This window comes from Mesoplodon densirostris, chromosome 4 (assembly GCF_025265405.1).
Source record: "Mesoplodon densirostris isolate mMesDen1 chromosome 4, mMesDen1 primary haplotype, whole genome shotgun sequence".
In the NCBI taxonomy this organism is placed as follows: Eukaryota; Metazoa; Chordata; class Mammalia; order Artiodactyla; family Ziphiidae; genus Mesoplodon; species Mesoplodon densirostris.
In genome coordinates this window covers 6,515,078-6,534,826 of record NC_082664.1, presented here as the reverse complement: position 1 = coordinate 6,534,826, position 19,749 = coordinate 6,515,078, and the positions used below count along the sequence as shown (strand labels likewise).

Sequence of the window (19,749 nt, the reverse complement as noted above, 5' to 3'; positions counted from 1 at the left end):
GGCACCGCCCCACCGCCCCCCGACCAGTCCGCTCGGGTTCCTGCCCAGCCATTGGGCCGGCGGGCTCCGGGGCCAGAGCGGCGTGCTCGGCCCCCGCCAGGTTCCGGGCCATAATTGGCTGAGCTGAGCCCATACCCGGGCGTTAATTGGAGGACCGGCACCCCGGGCCCCGCCTCTCGCGCCCAAGTTCCGTTAGCAGGTTCGGTTGCTCCCGAATTCCCTCTCTCCGACGGGATGGGCCCTCTGGTGGGCTCCTCCTCCCTCACGCAGTGACCGCTGACCCGCGGGGAGGGGCCAGGAGAAGACTGGCGGCTCGTTCCACATTTGAGAGCTCTACTTTCTTCTCATTGGTTGACAGGCGTCCCTCCGGTCGCTTATTTCCAGTCCCGGACGCAGCGCGATGACGTAGCTTCCCCGACATTCCACGTCCAAGATGGCCGCAGTCAACAAGGAGAGACGTTGCTAAGGGGCTTGCCTCAGGCGAGGGGTGAGTGACCGACGGACCGCGGGCAGCGCCACTCAAGTCCCGCGTACCTGGAGGTCGGATTAGGGTATGGCCACCTGCCTCCATCCGCTGGCGGAGTCTCTCTTTCCGGATTCCGCCTCCCTCCGCTACCCCCCGGGTGCAGATCGAAGTTAGCGGGCGACGGCGGGGCCGCGAGACGCGTTCCGGGAGAGGGTCTGAGGCGCAGGAGCGGGTCAGGGAGGCCGGCGCGGACGGTAGAGCAGGTAGCGACGCTCCAAGTGAGGGGCGGTTAGGGTTCGGGGACTTTCTGGAAGGTGGGGAGAAAGGGCAGGGGTCTTATGCGCGCGCACGCTCAGCGGTACAACCGAAGACTACCCACGTCTTTCCGGTTATTTCGCAGTGTGTCGGTCCCTACCTTGGTAACGCCTGAGACTTTGGGTATCGTTCCACATCTGGGGTACTCTGACTTCGGAATCTGAAGACCCGTGTAACAAGGGTGGGACTAGGAATGAGGAAAAGGCACTTCCGCGGTTAGTTTCGTTCTTGCCGACACATCGCGCTTACCGAGCCTGTCCTGGGTTGTTTGGTTTGTTACCAGAGGAATTGTTCTTTAGAAGGTTGAGGCGTAAGGCAAGAGGATATCTAAAAGCTCTCAGACTATTCCCCGCACTAAGCATGGTCGGTAGCACTCCCGAAATTTGGCTTGCCAGTCAAACGGAGCTTTCGCTAAATCTTCTGACGTTAGGAATGGCTTCTCACAGCATTTAGTTGAAGGTGGCCATTTTTATGTTTTTAAGGTAAACTTGATAATGCTTGTGTATCGTTAAAGATACCTAGCACACTGCCTTGCAATTCTGGCGCTGGTTAAGGTTAGTATGAATGATGTTGCTAGAATGAAATCTCCAGGAAGGAGCTTTATATCCTCAGCACCTAGAGCACTGCCTGACAGATAGTAAGCTCTCTTCATTGCTGAATGAATGGATGGATGATGGTAATAGTTGCGGTATTGATAGACATTTGGTTAAGATTCTTAGTGTTCTTAGATGCCTGCCTGTTAAATAATCTTGACTATGAATGTAATAGTTATCCAGGATTGCTTTGTTTCTTCAGAGTGACTACCGTTGGTGTCTAATTTTAGTTTTGTTTTGGTTTTTTTTTTTTTTACTTTTGTCTCATTTTGATTATCTTGTGATGCTTTGTTGAGAAATATTAGTTGATTCTTGCATAAAGCATGTTAAACATTTGTTCCATTTTGGAAACGCAGTTTACACCAACAATCAATAAAGAAACATTTTAATTGCTAATGAGATCGTTAAATCTTAAATGCCATTTCTAAAATTGAACGTCATAAAGAAAAACAATGGTCATAATTTTGGCTTACAAAATAAATTGTTCGTTTCAGGAGATTATATTTGAAAGCAATGAGAGCTTGCTAAGTATCTAGAAGGAAAAATGTTTTGTTGTCTCTAAAACTAGGTCAAGACAAAATCAAGAAGGATTAAGTTCAAAGTAATTGAGGAGATTATAAAGAATATCTAATTGGATTACATCTAATTCTATTTTCAGGGTCAAATAAATGATGTACCAAAATACATGCAGATAAGATTGTGAAATTATTTTTCATAGGTTTTGAGGAATCTTAAAAGTGCAGTTAATGATAGAAGACTGGAGTCTGATAAATGTGTCGGTTTTTGCAGAGAGCAGTTAGGTGGCTTTGGATGCTAGAGCTTATTAGTAATCTGTTTTAGAGTCTTGTTGGGACAACAAAAAGAGAGCTTCTAAGTACTTGGGAAAGAGGGCTCATACCCTCAAACCAGCAGAGCTTCAATTTAAAAAACCCAGGTGACACAAATCATGTTTTCTTTTGTTATAAGTTTACTAGACTGGTGGTGGGTGGGGGATTGCTAGACATGAGTCCATTTAGGTTTCCTGAGGACACCGAACATAATCCCTCTTCCTATCCTAATAGACACAAGAGAGAAGTACACTGGGTAAGGTCCGGTTAGATGGATATATGTCCATTCAAATTACCAAACCCCAAATGTTGGTTAATGGGTTGATGTCAACCTGAAGAGAGATCTTTAGAGATAAGTTGCAGGGCTCTGGCCTTGCCCTTACTCTGGTTAGCACTTTTTTTTTATTACCAACTTTAAATATATGAGGCATGCTTCTCAAATTAATAAATGCACTCAAAACCTGTAGTGATAGTTAGCCAGTATGTTAGATGACACTCAGGATTCAAGAGTTCTCAAAGGCTGAAATTATAGACCAAAACTAACAAGATGTAAATTTGCCAGGAATTATTAAATTTATCAAAACTCAGTTGTGGGGCTTCCCTGGTGGCACGGTGGTTGAGAGTCCGCCTGCCGATGCAGGGGACGCGGGTTCGTGCCCCGGTCCGGGAAGATCCCACATGCCGCGGAGCGGCTGGGCCCGTGAGCCATGGCCACTGAGCCTGCGCGTCCGGAGCCTGTGCTCTGCAACGGGAGAGGCCACAACAGTGAGAGACCCGCATACCGCAAAAAAAAAAAAAAAAAAAAAAAAAAAGAATAGATATTTCTACTTTGTATTTCCTCGCTTTTCTTATTTAGATACTAACATAGCATGTATGCTTTCCTGCACCTTGCTGATCCTGGAAATTTCTCTATACAAGTACTTAAAGATCTTTCTCAGTCTTTTTTAATAGCTACATGGTACGCATTTGTGTTAATGTACCATATTATTCAACCAGTGCCCTAATGGTCTTTCACGTTGTTTACAGTTTTTGCTGTTATAAACAATACTTTGAATGATCTTGTGCACCTGTTGTTTCATATTTGTGACCTTATTGTCAGAGTAAATACTTAGAATTGGAATTGCTAAATCAAGGAGCAAATGTGTATGTAATTTTGTTAGATTTTGCCGAATTCCCCTCTGTGAGAGTGGTTCCACTTTGTACTCCCACCAGCGACATAGGAGATTACCTGCTTCTCCCTGGCCTTGCCAACAGAGTATATTGTCAAACTTTTGGACTTTTTGCCAATCTGATAGGTGAGAAAACATATCTAGTATGACATCTAACTCCCAGCTACCTTCATATTTACTGAGCATCTGACTGGGAACTCTTCATACACACTGAGGCTTTAGTTAACCGGTCTCCCCCGGCCCCCACCCGTTGCCCAGTTCAGTCACACGGAGTGTAAATTAGTTCAAGAAGGTTACTCTTCTCCAGGTAGTACTTAATTCCTCCTGTTGGAGGGAACGTTTCTCTTTAGAGCTCCCAGGTGCAAGGAGGAGAGTGGTCAGCCCTCCATGTCACCGTTCCCCCCATCAATGAGGCAGCCCACAGGAGACGTTAGGCTTCCAGAGTAGCTGACGGCCCCGGCCCAGAGCCTGGCTGCCGAACTGCGGTTTTCTTGACGAACCAGACCAACCTGGTGCTAGCTACCTCTTTTAGAACCCTTTTGCCGCCCTGTATGAAAACGTCTATTCTCTGATCCAGTTTACAAACAATTTCCATATTATAACGGCCTCTAGGTGAGAGTCCTTATTTTTTGTTTTCTTTTCTCAGCATACAGCTTTTAGAGAATCTCTTCATTCTGAATGAAAGAGAAGAGGATGAGAGAGCAAGAAAAATTTAAAGGAACTCCTTCCTTCCCTTGTGGACCACCTCCCTCCATCCTTTCTCCCCAGATCACTACACCCACACCTGATGTACATTGCTCAGTTCAGTGGCTTGTGCAGATATGAATTCATCCAGTCTGGTGGCTTTTCTAAGTGAAAGGACCTAAATGAAATCAAGTAAACTAAAAAAGGGAAAAATTTGACTGGATGCTGGATGGAAGAAATGGAAAATTTTGGAGCATAAATCTTTTGCGGGGGGGTTAGGACCGACCTGGGTTTTACTGAAGAACAGAATCTAGACCAGCATAAGGGAGCTGGGCCTAGTGAAAAAAGGCAGAAGGAAATGAGACAGGAAAGCTCCTCCTTTTAAGCGATGAAGTTTGGGATTTATCATACTGTGGGTCACTTAAGTGTGAAATTTGTGTTTGGAAGTGAGCCTGGGCTTCTAACTACCAATCAGTAGTGCTTCTTCTATTGAAAAATTTTTATCAAGTACAAATCTGTGATCGTAGACTGTTTATAATGATTGGGCTTATTTAACGTGAGGTATCCCCTTCCAACATTCCTGCTTCTTCTCTTTCTTTTAGGATTCTAACATTTTCAGAAAGTCTGTTGGAAAGAACAAGTCTACTTCAATAAATGAAGGAGAATAAAGAAAATTCAAGCCCTTCAGTAACCTCGGCAAACCTGGACCACACAAAACCATGTTGGTACTGGGATAAAAAAGACTTGGCTCATACACCCTCTCAACTAGAAGGACTCGATCCAGCCACCGAGGCCCGCTACCGCCGAGAAGGGGCTCGGTTCATCTTTGATGTGGGCACACGTTTGGGACTGTATCCTGATTCCGGGATCTATGATAGACAGACTCCCCACCACCACCACAAATTAAATTAAATGCTATAGACAAAAGACCAAGTAACATCCCTGACTAAAGCAGCTCTTAATTAGCTTTCTTATTTAAACGTTACTTCAGATTTGCTTGGCTCTGCAGGGATTTTCTATTTCCTTTTTATCATTTAAATGTGTAGAATTAGCCTTTGAGCAGGTGGCCACCAGGATGGAAAATAGCACCCAGTGACCTCAGTTGAAGTATTTCTAAAGGATAGTGAAGCCCTGCCTTATTAAAGCATAGACTTCAGCTTGTACCAGAATTCCGACGCCCGGAGATTCCCATTCACCTGCTTTGCCACTGATAGCGTTTGCTTTCCCATTGCTCTTGTTGTTATTGTTTGCCTTTATTGTTTTTCCCACATTTAACCAAGACGTAAACTGTAAAAATTCTTGGCCAAAGCCCTTAACCAGAACAACAGACACTATGATACCCTGGCAACTGGAATAATTTATTTTCATCGCTTCTATATGTTTCATTCCTTCAAGCAATTCCCAAGATATGTAAGTGTTTGAATTTTATTATAATTTTCTATCACATGTTATTATTTCCACACAGTTCAGTGGACAGATTGTAGTCTCCCTTTTTATTTTAATTTCCAGGAAGTATTTATTTTTGTATGGTACATGTTATATATAAACAAAATCATATATAAACAAAAACAGTCTAAACTTTGTTTTTTCCCAGTTAACTGTATTAAAGTATTTTTAAGTTTTTTATTTAGTCCAGTGTGAACCATAATCATATTGTACTTAGTGTGAAAATTTGCTTCCTTGTTACTTTTCCCAAGATAAAATTGGCCTTACAGTTGAGACCCAACAAAGGCCAAGACGGCATAGTAGTTCTTTACGCCATATCCGTTATTCTTCAGTTACTCCTTAAGACATGGACTGTCGTATGCTCTGTGGGAGAGTCTGCCTCAAGTAGCTTTCAGTCCAGGGTAGATGGTACGACAGGTACAGAACACACTGTAGAGAGTGAGGCCATAGGAGGGGTGCAGAAGGAAGGCTGTAGCATTCAAGGGAGAGAGATTCACTACATCATAGAGGGATCGAGGAAAATGCTGGGGAGGAGGGGCCAGCACTGAGTGAAGCCTTGACTGTAAGTAGGACTTACCCGTGCTGAGACGGGACAGAGCAGTAGTCCTACAGAGCGCGGCGTGAGCCGAGGCCTGGCGGAGGCGTGCGCGGCAGCCAGGAGGCCTGGCGGCAGGAGGGGCACGGTGGGACCCTGGGCGGTGAGGTAGACTGAACCAGACCATAGCGGGCCTTGCATGCCGGACTAGGGAACTGTGGCTTCAGTAGGTAAACTGAGGTGATGGAAGGGTTTCATGAAGAAGAAGAATTAGATGTAACAGGAAGTTAGTCTGCTGGGGGTCTTCCTTTTGCTAAGATTTTACTTAGTTTTGTACACATCTTCCTCATTAATTTGTGATGTTCTAGGGGAAGGAGACCGTGTCAGGATCCGCTTTGTACCCCGGCACAGGATCTCATTGATGTCTCACTTGGTCAGGATTCTGTGAAGGGAGGGGCATGTAGGAGAGACGGGAGCGAGCGGGCAAAGAAAAGCTGAAGGTGGAGCAGTGAGAAGATCGCAGTGGTGTAGGAACTGGACCAGGAGCCGGGCAGCATGAGGAAGGAAACAGAAGGCGTGGGCAGTGGTACAGAGGCGAATCCCAGAGGACATGCGTTTGGGTGCACCAGTCAGGGAGTCAGTGTCTTTAAGATCGCAATGGGAAAAGAAAAGTGTGTTTCTGTGACTTTTTTCCCTTTCTGGTGGCTACTTTGTTTACATGGCATTTTATTCAGAAAACTACATTTAAAATAATTTGTGAAGCCAAATGGCGGGGCGGGTGGAGTATTTGTATGTGACATTTCCTTCAAGATTTTAGAGTGTCCGAGTATTTGCAAATGAGAAAGAAGCCGGTAGGAGAGTGAGGGAGCCCAGTTTGTTGTGAAGGGCCAAAATGCGTTTTCTGTTTCTGTGTGAGCTTTGATAACAGGATCTCAGAAGCTTTTGTCTTCCTTTTAGGTGACAGGAGCTTGTTGTCTCTTTCTGGCTGGGAAAGTAGAAGAAACACCAAAAAAATGTAAAGATATCATCAAAACAGCTCGTAGTTTATTAAATGATGTACAATTTGGCCAGTTTGGAGATGACCCAAAGGTAAGAGTCATAACTTCCTGCCTTCGGGCCTTGATTCCTCACAACAGCATTATGATAGAGTTCCTTGTGTTGACAATGGCTGTGGCCCTGTATCTGCCAGTCCCCTGTGTCCCTAAGAGGACTTATGCAGAAGGTATTCTTCCTTGCTTCTGTGAGAAAGGAGGGAAGATAACGTAGCCTACACTTAGGTAGCATCTGTTAACGTGCCATGCTGGGTTGTGAGCCCGTTAAGGGCAGTAGCAAATAGAACGTGTGTGAGCAAAGTCCTCTCATGGCCCCTAGCACTCCTAGGCCCAGAAGCAGTTTGGCTTCTTGGGTTCATCCCCAGCTGGCTTCTGGGAAGACAGAATGTACAGATGCTGAATGTACAAGTGTGTCTACGTGTGCTGTGTGTCTTTTGCTTCCCAAGAGTGGTGGAAGGTGTTAACATTTGCAGACACCCAGATTGATATACTATCCATCCTGTCCCTTCCCCACAACCCCTGCTAATATCAAGAAACGGTGGTCAAATAATTGTGTACATGATTTTATCATGTTCTAAAAAGACCACTTTCGGGTCGGTGGCAGCTTTCCTCCTCCCCTGTTCTTGTCAGGGTCCCCCATTGTAACCGTTATGGCACTTGCGAATTAGCCTTCATAATGTTTTCACGGCTCATAATTGGATAGATTTTAACCAGATAATCACACAGAGAACATTCCTCTTCTCAATTGTAGATCTGTGAGAGCTAAGACCCTGTCTCTTTTGCCTGATACCTAGTGCAGTGGCTGGATAGAGTAGGCATTCAACAGGTACTTGTTGAATAAATGACAAACTAAGGATGTGGGGAGAGACTCGGAATCACAGTCAAAGCAGAACTAAGCCAGACGAAGCCGTTCAGCACGTCCATGGCCATTTTTCCTGGTCAGCTGTACGCCCCCTCCCCCCCCCGCCCAGCAGAATCTGCATGCGTGTCTACAACATGTGCGCCTTCCAGGACGTAACAGGCCCAGAATGCTTTTGCACATACTGTGGTTGTGGTTTGTGAGTGCTGTCAGTGTGGATAACTCTGTCCCGTGAACTTATTTATAAACCCATTCACCTGTTTATAAAAATGTGAACCTATGAGGAATTCATACTAACAGTGGTCAAAAGTGTACTTTTATAAAAGTAGCATAGCATCAGATAATGTTTCCAACGCCCGTGGGTTTTTGATTTCCACCCAGCGGGGAGACAGTTGTAGGAATGTGTTGTGCTTTAGTCAGGTCTTGGTCACAGGGGCAGAGGGACCTTGTGGCTGATGAGCTGTGGTTACCCAGAAGGAGTCACAAAGATCTGGAAGCGCCGCAGGGCACGGGCGCGTGGCAGCAGCTGGCGTGTTCTGTCCAGGGCGCCTTTGGAGGAGTCCCCTTCTGCTTTCAGCCTTTACCCACTGTACCAGCACATCAGGAAACCGAGATCCCGGCCAGGCACAGTGAGGCAAAAGTGCTGCAGCTCCAGGGCCCAGAAGTCAGGAAGAGGGCAACAGCCATGCTAATCAGGCTTTTAAGCCAGGCCAGCCTGACTCAGGTGGGCAGAGGGGCTTTGCAGCCTGCCCTCCTCTCTCTCATGTGCAGTCTCCCCAGGCATGACTGGGTGTCGGGGCCAAAGGAAGGAACCTGGATCTGGAGCGGTGAGGACATTGTGGAAGACATTTTCCTCGCCGGAGAGGAGAGGAGGGAAGTTTGGGGGGAGGCGGCAATATAAGCAATTAGAAAAAAATACGGTCCTGAATCATGTGCAGCTTTTTTTGTCTTACTTAGCTTTGCCCTAACTCTGTGGTTTCTCCCTGTTACATTAATTTCTCATGTGTTCAACAAATATTTGTTCCAGGCTCTGCCTTAGGCACTAGACATTAACAGGTGGCAAAGCAGGCCTGGCTTTTACTCTCGTGGATTTTACAGTTGAGTGGTGGGACAGATTTTAATCAAATATTCAGATAGCCAGCTATCTGATTATGAGTTGTGATAAATGCTATAAAAGTTATTGAAAGGTGCGGTGAGGGCATTCGATCTGGGAACCTAGACAGGTGCTCCAGACAGGAAGTATGGGGCTGAGGGAAAGTTCCCTGAGGAATCATGTTGGCACACAGACCTATAATTATTCCATTAATTGAGTATTTGAAACACAAAGGGAGGCCAGGCCTTGGGCTGTCTCGTAATACTATATGGGCTACAGTCTGGACACTTGGTAAAAGATTGTTTCTAAATTTAAGGGATATGTTGAAACTTCTGGGAAACAGGTGGTGACAAAAGAGGGGTGGGGGGACAGTGTTAGTGGGATTTTTTTTTTGATACTGTGTGAAAACCTAAAGATTTTTAAAAGCTTTCCTGAGAGAACGCTTGGGAAACAAGGGTGGGAAGACATTCACCTTGCCCTGCCGTTTGGAATGACATTCATGGTAGAATCACCGCTACCTTCTGTGAAGTGGGATGCCATCCTTTAACCTGAAAGCCAGTTATCTACGTGGCTTCTCGGCCCAGAGTTAACGGGTTTACGCCGCTGTTAATGATGAGATTGCCAGTCTCTCCAAGGCCCTTTCTTCTTCGACTCAAACAGGTGATTGGGATTGTTCTTGCCACACAGAGCATCTTAATTGTATTTTACAATCAAGTAAAATCGTAAGTGCTCGGACAGGCTCTACAGAGGTTGGATTCACGAAGTTGTTTATGGACATTAGTTAGAAAGTATAATAAAAGAAGAGATTCCATTTACAGTAGCAGCAGTAAAATAATATACCCAGGAATAAACCTTATAATCAATTTGTGGAAACCGTGTTGGGGCGGGGAGGCTTTAAAACTACTGAAGGACTGAAAAGGAGATTTTCATAAATAAATTTTTGATAGGAAGATTCAGTGTAGTTTAAAATGCCCATTTCCCTAAATTATCCTGTAAATTCAGTGAGTTCCCAATCGGAACATCAGTAGCTTTCATTTTTCCTAGAATGATACTAAATAAAATGATATTAAGATGCAGGTGGTGGGGGGAACATGGCTAAAACAAGAAAGGTTTTTAAAAGAGGAATAATCATTGAACTGACCCTTCCAAATGTTAAATCTCTGATCCTGGTACAGAAGTAGACAAACAGAGCAGTGAACAGAAAAGATTGCGTGTGTGTGCACACGTGTGTGTGTGTGTGTATAGACAGTTCGGGATGTGGCTTAATAAAAGAGAAAATGATAATTTACTCAGTAAGTGACATTGGGATACCTTGTTTCAGGTAGATGAAAGATTAAAACACAAAAATGATGTTCCTCCATTCTCTCTCTCTCTCTCTCTCTCTCTCTCCCTCCCCCTCTCCCTCTCCCCCTCCCTCCCTCCCTCCCTCTCTCCCTCTCCCTCTCTCTCACACACACACACACACAATTCACTGTCCAGGTTTGCATGAAGCTGCCACTGTCATAATCTTTCTTGCTTAAAATTTTCAATGTAAATGCCTGGAAGATTGCATTTTTTTAATGGAGGTCTGGAAGGAAACTAAAGTATCTATAAAGTAAAGGTCTATTTTGTAAAGGGGGCTTATCTGTATGGAAAGTAATAACATTTCTAAGAATGTTTACTTTGTTTCAAGTAGGTTTTAAAAATTAACTCTGATTGTTTTGTCTTCCTACTTTTAGTTCTTTTCAGAATTTATCATTGTCTCTGAGCATGTTAAAGGCCTGAGTGGGAGAGAGGGGAAAAGGAATGAAAAATAGTTGCTAAAATATAGCTTGAAGAGAGAATAAAAGGAAATGTCACTTTTTTAATGCTGTTTCAGACCTGTGATTGAAATTACTGTCTCAACATTTGTTATTTCATTTTTAGGAAGAAGTAATGGTTCTGGAGAGAATCTTACTACAGACCATAAAGTTTGATTTACAGGTGGAACATCCATACCAATTCCTACTCAAGTATGCGAAACAACTCAAAGGTAAGAAAAAACAGTTAAGAGAACTTTTGCATTCTGAAATCAGATCTTTATAATAATTTGATGACACTCAGATGACGCTTCTCAAAAGAGGACAGCAGAAAGTTCAGTGTGTGAAGTACCTAGGCCATAGCTTTCCAGACAATTCAGTATTATAGCTGTTAACGCTGTTTCCTTTTATGTATAAACAGATTCTGTCATCCAGTTGCCAAGTGATATGAGGCAGGAAAATGAGTAAGGATTTTTTAAATAGCCTAATAAAATCAGCCTTGGAGCCAGGTTTCCCATAAATGGTGGTTCAGTGTAGGTCATGCAGAAAGCGAACAGAGGTGGGACGTGGGCCCGCTCATTTGTCCTTGTTTCCCAGGCAGAAGCTCTTTGCTGTGTATTGGGGGTGGTGCTAAGCACACAGTAGGCTTTAAATAAGTACTCGTTGCTTCTCATGCATTCTTTTTTTTTTTTTCCTTTCTATTACTAATTTGCCTTTTCTTCCCCGTTTCTAGGTGATAAAAACAAAATTCAAAAGTTGGTTCAAATGGCTTGGACATTCGTAAACGACAGGTACATGGGTTCAAATGTTGGTTTAATTATGGTGTTTTAAAATAGGTAGGGACTTTATGTGTCATCTAATCCAAACCTCTTATTTTGTAGTGAGGAAACTGACTTGCCCCAGCTTAAGGAGCCAGATAATGGCAGACTTGGGGTCAAAGTCCAGGTCATCTGTTTCCCGGCAGAGGGGATACCCTGCCACATCACGGTGGTATAGGATGCTGAAATCTTATCACCGGTTTGAAACATAAGTCCAAAACAATACACCAGAGAATTTTGACAAGTATATACTTAAATCCATTTTGTTTTGCAAATTGCAAACTATATATTTGCAACTTTATACTTCCCTGTAATGGTTGTAGAGCCTTGATGTTCTTGGAGCTGAGAGATCTAAGGAAGTGCTGGATGGGGAACAGAATGCCCGCGAGTGGAGTTGCCATCATGTAAGGAGATGGTTCAGTGCTAGGGTTCCAGCCGTTTGAAGAACTTAAGCATTTTCATTTGTATTTCATGACATAGCAATTTTTTTTTTTTTTTTTTGTGGTACGTGGGCCTCTCACTGTTGTGGCCTCTCCCGTTGCGGAGCACAGGCTCCGGACGCGCAGGCTCAGCGGCCATGGCTCAAGGGCCCAGCCGCTCCGCGGCATGTGGGATCTTCCCGGACCGGGGCACAAACCCACGTCCCCTGCATTGGCAGGTGGACTCTCAACCACTGCGCCACCAGGGAAGCCCGACATAGCAATTTTTGAATGTGCTGGAATTCTGATTTTTTAAGGAACAAATTAGTAGCTATAGTTAAAGTAACTTATCTCAGTACGTTTAGAAGACGAAAAACTTGCTTCTTTATAATACTTTATTTGATCATGTGTAGGGAAAAATAAGCAAACTGACATCTAGATATGGCATCTAATCTCCATGCATTGGGTTAATCATAAACGTTTGCTCATCCCAGTCAAGTCACCTCTTTTTCTTGTTGAACTAGTCTCTGCACGACCTTGTCACTACAGTGGGAACCAGAGATCATAGCAGTGGCAGTGATGTATCTTGCGGGACGTTTGTGCAAATTTGAAATACAGGAATGGACCTCCAAACCCATGTACCGGAGATGGTGGGAGCAGTTTGTGCAAGACGTCCCTGTGGATGTTTTGGAAGGTATGGGGCGTGCTGAGCTTTCTGCAGGGTGTTCCAGATTTAGATCATTCTTCCCTGTGAGGAAGAATGAGTCCCGAGCATGGATTCTCCCAAACAGGTACATGCAAACTGTTCTTTAATTAAATTCTCTAATGTAATGTTCATTCTATCCAAACACATAGTTTTGGTGAACTAAAAACGCACACCAGTGCTGTGCACACCAGGGATTGGTGAATTACAGATATGACAGCCACATATTGGCCCTTGTAGGGGAACCGCACCTGCAAGGGAAATGGGAGTATGTTTTTTCCTAGGTAGAATTTTATTTAAAATGTCAGTTTGTGGCACATGTAATTGTTTCCTGTCATTTAGACATCTGCCACCAAATCCTGGATCTGTACTCACAAGGGAAACAACAGATGCCTCATCACGCGCCCCATCAGCTGCAGCAGCCTCCACCTCTCCAGCCCACGCCGCAAGCGCTGCAAGTGCCCCAGTCACAGCCGCCTCAAGGCTCCGAGCCGCCCCAGCCCCCGCAGAAGGACTCGCAGCAGCCAGCCCAGCCGCAGCCACCGCCACCGGCCCAGCAGCCCAAGAAACCGTCCCCGCAGCCTAGTCCCCCCCGGCAGGTGAAGCGCGCCGTGGTGAGTGCGCCAGGTTGGCCCTGGGTGCGGCCGGCTTCCCGTGGCGACACCCCACCTTGTGTGTGTTCCCCTTCCTGAGGCAGCGCACGGAACACCCGAAGCGGGGAGTGACACGATCCACCTCCCCGTCTGCCTGCCTGGCCACGGGCAGCCTGACCGCTGGCGCGGTCGGAGGACAGGTACCTCTTGGAGCCAGGACGGCTCTGTCCTCCTCCAGCCGCTGCTGCCTGTGTCAGGGCCCCAAAACGTGCCCGGGTGTAGTTTCCACATCTGCACACTGACTGCCGGAATAGGTGTCTCCCGTCTTTAAAGGACACGGGGGTATTTGTAAAAGTTTCTCTGCATGGTAGCAGACCCGCCAGTGGAGGAAGCCGTACGTTGCGACACAGACCCCAAGGAAGCCCCGCGGGATAGGGGCAGTCAGCAAGCACCCTCACCACGGATAAGACAGCTCGATGGAGGGTGCGAAGCTTAGTGCTCAGAACTCACTAGTCAGAAAAGTTAGTAATTCTGCCTGCTGTCTGATTTGAAAGGGGAAGAGGAAGGAGGCAGAAATGATCTGTTAGGTGCCATGGTTTGCTCTGCAAGTTCAAGCCAAAATTAATTTTTGTCTGAGTCCACGTTCTGGCTGTGATTCTGTTCAGTGCCTGAATAATCAGTTTTTCCTCACGGCATCTAGGGTCTTGGTTAACAGTTGTGCATTTTCTTTTGTAACAGGTTGTTTCTCCCAAAGAAGAGAACAAAGCAGCAGGTAATTTTATGTTCTTGTGTTTCGTTTTTTAGTTTTATATGTTGTTTATCAAGACTTTAAATTCTTAGTCAAAAATTCTTTCAGATTTAGATTGGCCTTAAAATTTAACGTTAGAGCCCATCAAAAACTTTACGCTAGCTGTGTTGTCTTCTCTGTGTATTCCCTGACTGTATATTTTTGGATTGTACTTTCACAGTATCAATACAGAAAAAAAAAAAATTAGTGACAATAAAAATGTGCTTGGTAACATAAGTCATCCCTTGGTATCCACGGGGAATTGGCTCTAGGACCCGCCTTGGATGCCAGAACTCGCAGATGCTTGGGTTTCATAGTCCGCCCTCCCTGTCCACGGATGCGAAGGGCCGACTGTATATCAAAATATAATTAGGAAAGTAGGCGAACTGCTGCAGCAACATTTATTTTTGGAGGTTAGTTAAGCCCACCACAGTCGACAGAGTGAAGGGCCCCGGGCACCCCCAGACTGAGCAGCAAGCAGCAGAGCGATGGGTAGAAAGGATGGGAGCCGCAGTAGGCGTGCTGCCCTGCTGCTTACGGGGGGCACACTTCTTTTAAACACGTTTTTTTCCCCATATTTGTGGAGCCCAGAGTTGATTCACTTGTTTCTATATTGGAAACTAACAAAGTGTGAGCAAAACCTGAAAGATCACAGAGGAGAAAACCAGAAGTGTTTTGTCTCCAGGTCAGCCCGTAGTACTGAACCCTGTGCTGGCACAGACCATGTTTACTCATTTCTGTTTCTCTGTCACTTAGTTCCAGGGTAGGAACCCAGTGAATTATTTATTGAACTATTGTGAGATCTTCAAGTTACAGTAAAGCTCCTTTTTCTCAGGATCTTTGGGGGAATGATGAGTTCATTACAGGGGAGATTGTTTTAGCTCCAGATGGGCAAACAGTAAGTGCGAGACACAGAAGAGGGGGCTGCACTCCGTGCCGCGTGGATGTTGGGTCAGCTGAGCTGGCGCTGTGTCTGCAAGAGGCAGAGACGAGCCCGGGTGGCCTTGGAGGGGGACTTGCCTTGAGCAGCGAGGACTGACAGGGTGGAGCCTTCAGGCAAAGGAGCGGAGTGAACAGTGGGGTGGAGAATTTGGGAGACAACAGAGAGGGGAGTCTTACTGGACTGTGAAGGGTTGAAAAGGAGTAGCTTTTGCTAGGACTGAAAATGTGCTAGCAGCAGGTGATAGCGCCCCCCCCGGTGGAGGGTGGATTCTGCACAGGCAGGGGAGCCACTGGAGGCGTTTGCGCAGGAGAATGGCACGGTCTGAGTTCATTACAGAGAGAGTTCCCCTGGCAGCAGTAACGGCACAGAGGGTAGGGAATGGGCAGGAGCCTGCGAGCCCGGCGCGAGACCTGGTGTTGGGGGTGCCTTGGGGCCTGGAAGCAGGACCCCACTGTGCTCTGGGTTGCAGGGGGCTGGTGAGCACTTGACAGGTGGCCTACTCCAAAAACACCACATGCCCTCAGCGCAGAAGACACACCGATCTCTAAGAGTTAGAGAAAAGAACATTAAAAATGTCATTAATAAAATTCTACATTGATTCCACATTAAGACGATAAAATTCTTGATACCAGTTTGAATCAAAGACCGTATTAAAATTAATTTCACCTCTTTGTACTTTACACCGTGGCTACTAGAAGATGTAAAATTGCCTGTGTGGCTCTCCTTATATTTCTGTCGGACAGCACTGATCTAGATGACCTCAGCTCAGCCGTCTGTGGGAGGGGCTGGAGGGGGGCGCCTGCGTGAGAGGCGTGGGCTGCTTGGTCTCGGGACAGGGCCCAGGAGCCTGCTCCGCGGTTTGGGAGGAGAGATGGAAGGCAGAGGCAGAGATCTCCAGCTCCTTTGCCCAGAGAGGCGGGATTTGGTCTCTGAGGAAGAGAATAGAGAGAGGGATGTCCCTGGACCTTGAATTCAGCCTGTATCTGGGACACAGGAAGCCAAGAACGTTGAGCAGTGCCAGAGCGGAGCAGCGTACGAGCCAGAATAAAGTGAGTTTCAGGAAGAAAGAACCAAACCATACAAGCGAGAAGATGGCGTTCTTTTTTGATTGTGTGCGCACACTCTACCGTCACAGATGGAAGATGCTGGATGTGGCGTAGCCTGTCTTGGCGACTTAGGATTGTCATTGAGGATGCTGGTTACATGCAGCCGCTCAACCCTGAAGGGTGGGCTCCGTCCTCTGCCCCAGGCGGTCCCAACTACCTTGCTTTTCTGTCCGTTCACCAGCCTCCAGGTCTCTACCGACGCCAGTTCAGGGGTGCTGCTATAACTAGGAGTAAATATCTGTGAGAGAGAAAACAAACTTAAGGGTGCCTAGACAAGAGTTAAAAGGGGCCGGCTTCTCCTGGGAGCACTTGGGGGCTTTCTCGGTGCTCTGTGTGTTAGTGAGGACGCCGACGGGCACCACTTGGTAACTGAGATGCAGTCTGCTGCTCTCGTGTCATTGGAGGGCTCGTCCTGAGTGGTCAGGAGGAAGTCGGGCAGAGGTGGACAGTGGGCTGGCAGACTGTAAGCAGCGAGAGGGTTTTTACTTTTGGAGGAGGCGAGAGGCGCGGGGTGGCAGGAGCTGGAGGGGGGATGTATTTGTTTCATTTGTTTTGTTCTTTTAAAAGGGTGGTTTAGCTGGTGCCTTCCTCAGCTTCCCTTAAAGCCTTGGTCATATCAGCCTTTTCCCCCAGAAAATTCCTTAACAGTGCCTTTTTCTTTTTCTCCTCTCTCGCTCTCTCTGACATACTTATTCTATTTGAAGAGTAGCTTTTTAATGTACTTTTTCTTTTCAGAACCACCACCACCTAAAATTGCCAAAATTGAGCCCCCTCACCCTCCATTGCCTCCAGCCCATCCACCTCCAGGTAAGTGCTGCCTGCAGGCAGCTGGGAGGGGCAGCTTTTCTCTCTGCCTTTTTGAAGGGCACACTTGGGAAATCCTGGGGAGGATTTATGGAAGAATTTCAGAAATTTAGAGAGACGTTAATGACCCAGGATTTTTTAAAAAATTGTTTTTTACAACCAGATAGCTTGAGGATGTGAATTCTAAGTATACCTGAATATTCTCTGACCTCTCGCATCCAGAAATGGTGGAGGATAAATGACTTTAGAATCAGTTTTAGGAAAACAAAGCCCTGCCAACTTAGAAACATTGTCGAGATCCGGGCAGATCGCTGTCGACCTTAGACTCCAGGCTCTCGCATCCACTTCCCGTCGGCAGGGTGTCTTCTGGGTACCCTTTGGAGAGTAAGCAGGTGTTCATGGAGTCATGTGGAGAATAGAGTGAAAAGGCCTTCACAGGCACACAGTGAACTGGGACGCTTCCTCAGCGTCATTAAAAATAGAGGAGAAAAGTTGTAAAGAACTTTCATTCTTCAGCTGTGGTGACACTTTGGAAGGTGAAGCGTACAACTAGAGAAGGCAGGAGTTAGGGTGTGTGTGCCAGAAGGTGGGAGATACTCCAGCGACTTCTGAGCCTCTGGGGGCTTCAGCTCTTCCGGCCAGTAGCTGGCCGCCAGGGAGCCTGGGCGGGGAGCGGTGCCCCCGCCACCCAGGGCACGGGCCGGAATGCCGCTCGTGTGGGCCGTTGGGATGTCAGAGGCTGGCCCGGCGTGTGTTTAACTCCACGTCACTCATGTGACCACCTCTCAGGCGTCCTGCCACATGCCAGTGCCGCCCACAGACGGTGCTGCGTCCTGGCCCTGGCCCTGGGCTCGCAGCCTCTGGGGGCAAGACGGGCAGAAAGAAGGGGCCCCGTGCACGTTTGTACTAGAAAGAGGGCTGGGGGTCTGGGCGGAAGGGGTTCCGTGCGCGCCCGGGACCGCCTGTGCCTGGTGTGCTGGGGAGCGGGGAGGGAACGCCCAGAGTGGCTGGAGGCGAGGTGCAGGGCCTTCGGGGACACGGGTGCGGGCCGTGCTGTCTGGCCACAAAGGTGACAGCTGCTTGCCGCTCCTCTGGAAGACGGCCTGCGGTGCTCTGACAGGGCCAGGAACCTCCGGGGTGGCCGTGAGCTGTGGGGGTGGGGGGCTTCCCTGCCCTGAGGGAGTTGGTGGACCGCCCCCTCTACACGCACAGCCCCCAGGGGCGCCCTGCCGGGAGCTGTCCCAGAACTGGCAGTGGCCTGTCTCCCCTCTGCAGACCGGAAGCCACCCCTCGCAGCCGCCTTGGGCGAGGCTGAGCCGCCGGGCCCCGTGGAAGCCGGCGACCTCCCCAAAGTCCAGATCCCCCCTCCGGCCCACCCGGCCCCCGTGCACCAGCCTCCGCCGCTGCCGCACCGGCCCCCGCCCCCTCCGCCCTCCAGCTACATCACCGGCATGTCTACCAGCAGCTCCTACATGTCCGGAGAGGGCTACCAGAGCCTCCAGTCCATGATGAAGACCGAGGGCCCCTCCTACGGGGCTCTGCCCCCCGCCTACGGCCCGCCGGCTCACCTGCCCTATCACCCCCACGTCTACCCCCCGAACCCGCCCCCACCGCCCGTGCCACCGCCGCCAGCCTCCTTCCCGCCGCCCGCCATCCCTCCCCCCGCCCCTGGCTACCCGCCCCCACCGCCCACCTACAACCCCAATTTCCCGCCACCGCCCCCCCGCATGCCGCCCACCCACGCGGTGCCCCCTCACCCTCCTCCAGGCCTGGGCCTGCCGCCGGCTAGCTACCCGCCTCCAGCTGTGCCCCCTGGAGGGCAGCCGCCTGTGCCCCCGCCCATCCCGCCACCTGGCATGCCCCCAGTCGGGGGGCTGGGGCGGGCAGCCTGGATGAGGTAACCTGGCGCCCTTTCTTTCTTTGTTTTTTAAAGAAAAGTTTTTCTAATTAACTTGAAAAGTAGTTTAAGTGGGTAAGCCGCAGGGTACCTTGTGTAATGCTAGACAGTTGCAGTATGGGAAGAAATGGACCGGACCCCCCGAGATGAAATTGGGGTGGTCCTCCACACCTGGGGAGTGGGGACAGCAGCTCTCAGTGGAGCCCAGGCAGAGCCGGTTGTGACCCGACTGTGCGTTTGGTCTCAACCGGCGTCATCCACGAGTCCTGCGCCGAGTTACTTTACACTAGTGAGAATGTTAACCAGCCATATTGGCTCAATAAACAGCTTCAACAAGGAGTGAATTTCCTTCTAGCAGTCAGTGCCTCTTTTTCCCGGAAACTCCCTTTTAAATAGTCCGGTTCCGTCGGAAGTCAAGCTGTTGGCCCTGCTGTCATTCCATGATGTTCTCCCCCGTGACACCTGTAAGTCAACGGAACCACGTTTCTGATTTAGAGATCCTTAATCCTTTGCGTTTAAGTTCTTTTGAAGGGGTTGACTTGCTGGATGGCTCTAGTCTTTTTCCTCCAGGAAGAAGGGGAGAAATGTACTTGGAAGTAATGTATGTTTACATCAACTTGCAAATTCCTGTACCTAGAGAGATATTTTTTAAGTGTGAATGTAACAACATACTGTGAATTCCATCTCGGTTACAAATGAGACTCCTTCAGTCAGTTACCCAAATAAAATCAGTTCTGAAATGACGCCTTTGTTTGTTACGGGCACGAGGTGGGGCTCCAAGCCTTAGCAGCCCCTGGGTTTGCAGCCCAGAAGCAGATCTTCTCCTTCTTGACCCTGGGGGCCAAGCAGCAGGCAGTGGAGG

The 19,749-nt window shown here is 47.9% G+C and overlaps 1 protein-coding gene across 5 annotated transcripts; it reads left to right on the top strand.

The window, feature by feature from the left end:
* Positions 1 to 107: 107 nt before the first annotated feature.
* Positions 108 to 19,627, top strand: CCNK (cyclin K). 5 transcript variants are annotated; one of them, XM_060095659.1, is made up of 13 exons: positions 108 to 199; positions 359 to 487; positions 4,657 to 4,905; positions 5,383 to 5,464; positions 6,993 to 7,124; positions 10,945 to 11,050; positions 11,551 to 11,608; positions 12,579 to 12,748; positions 13,100 to 13,371; positions 14,089 to 14,122; positions 16,922 to 16,993; positions 18,266 to 18,887; positions 19,243 to 19,627. In XM_060095659.1, the coding sequence occupies exons 3-13, from the start codon at positions 4,709 to 4,711 to the stop codon at positions 19,277 to 19,279; spliced, it is 1,782 nt and encodes a 593-aa protein (XP_059951642.1). In that variant the 5' UTR covers positions 108 to 199; positions 359 to 487; positions 4,657 to 4,708; the 3' UTR covers positions 19,280 to 19,627. The 5 variants fall into 5 exon arrangements, with proteins under 5 accessions (XP_059951642.1, XP_059951643.1, XP_059951641.1 ...); XM_060095660.1 differs by having other exon boundaries at positions 121 to 551; XM_060095658.1 differs by having other exon boundaries at positions 149 to 487.
* Positions 19,628 to 19,749: the final 122 nt, after the last annotated feature.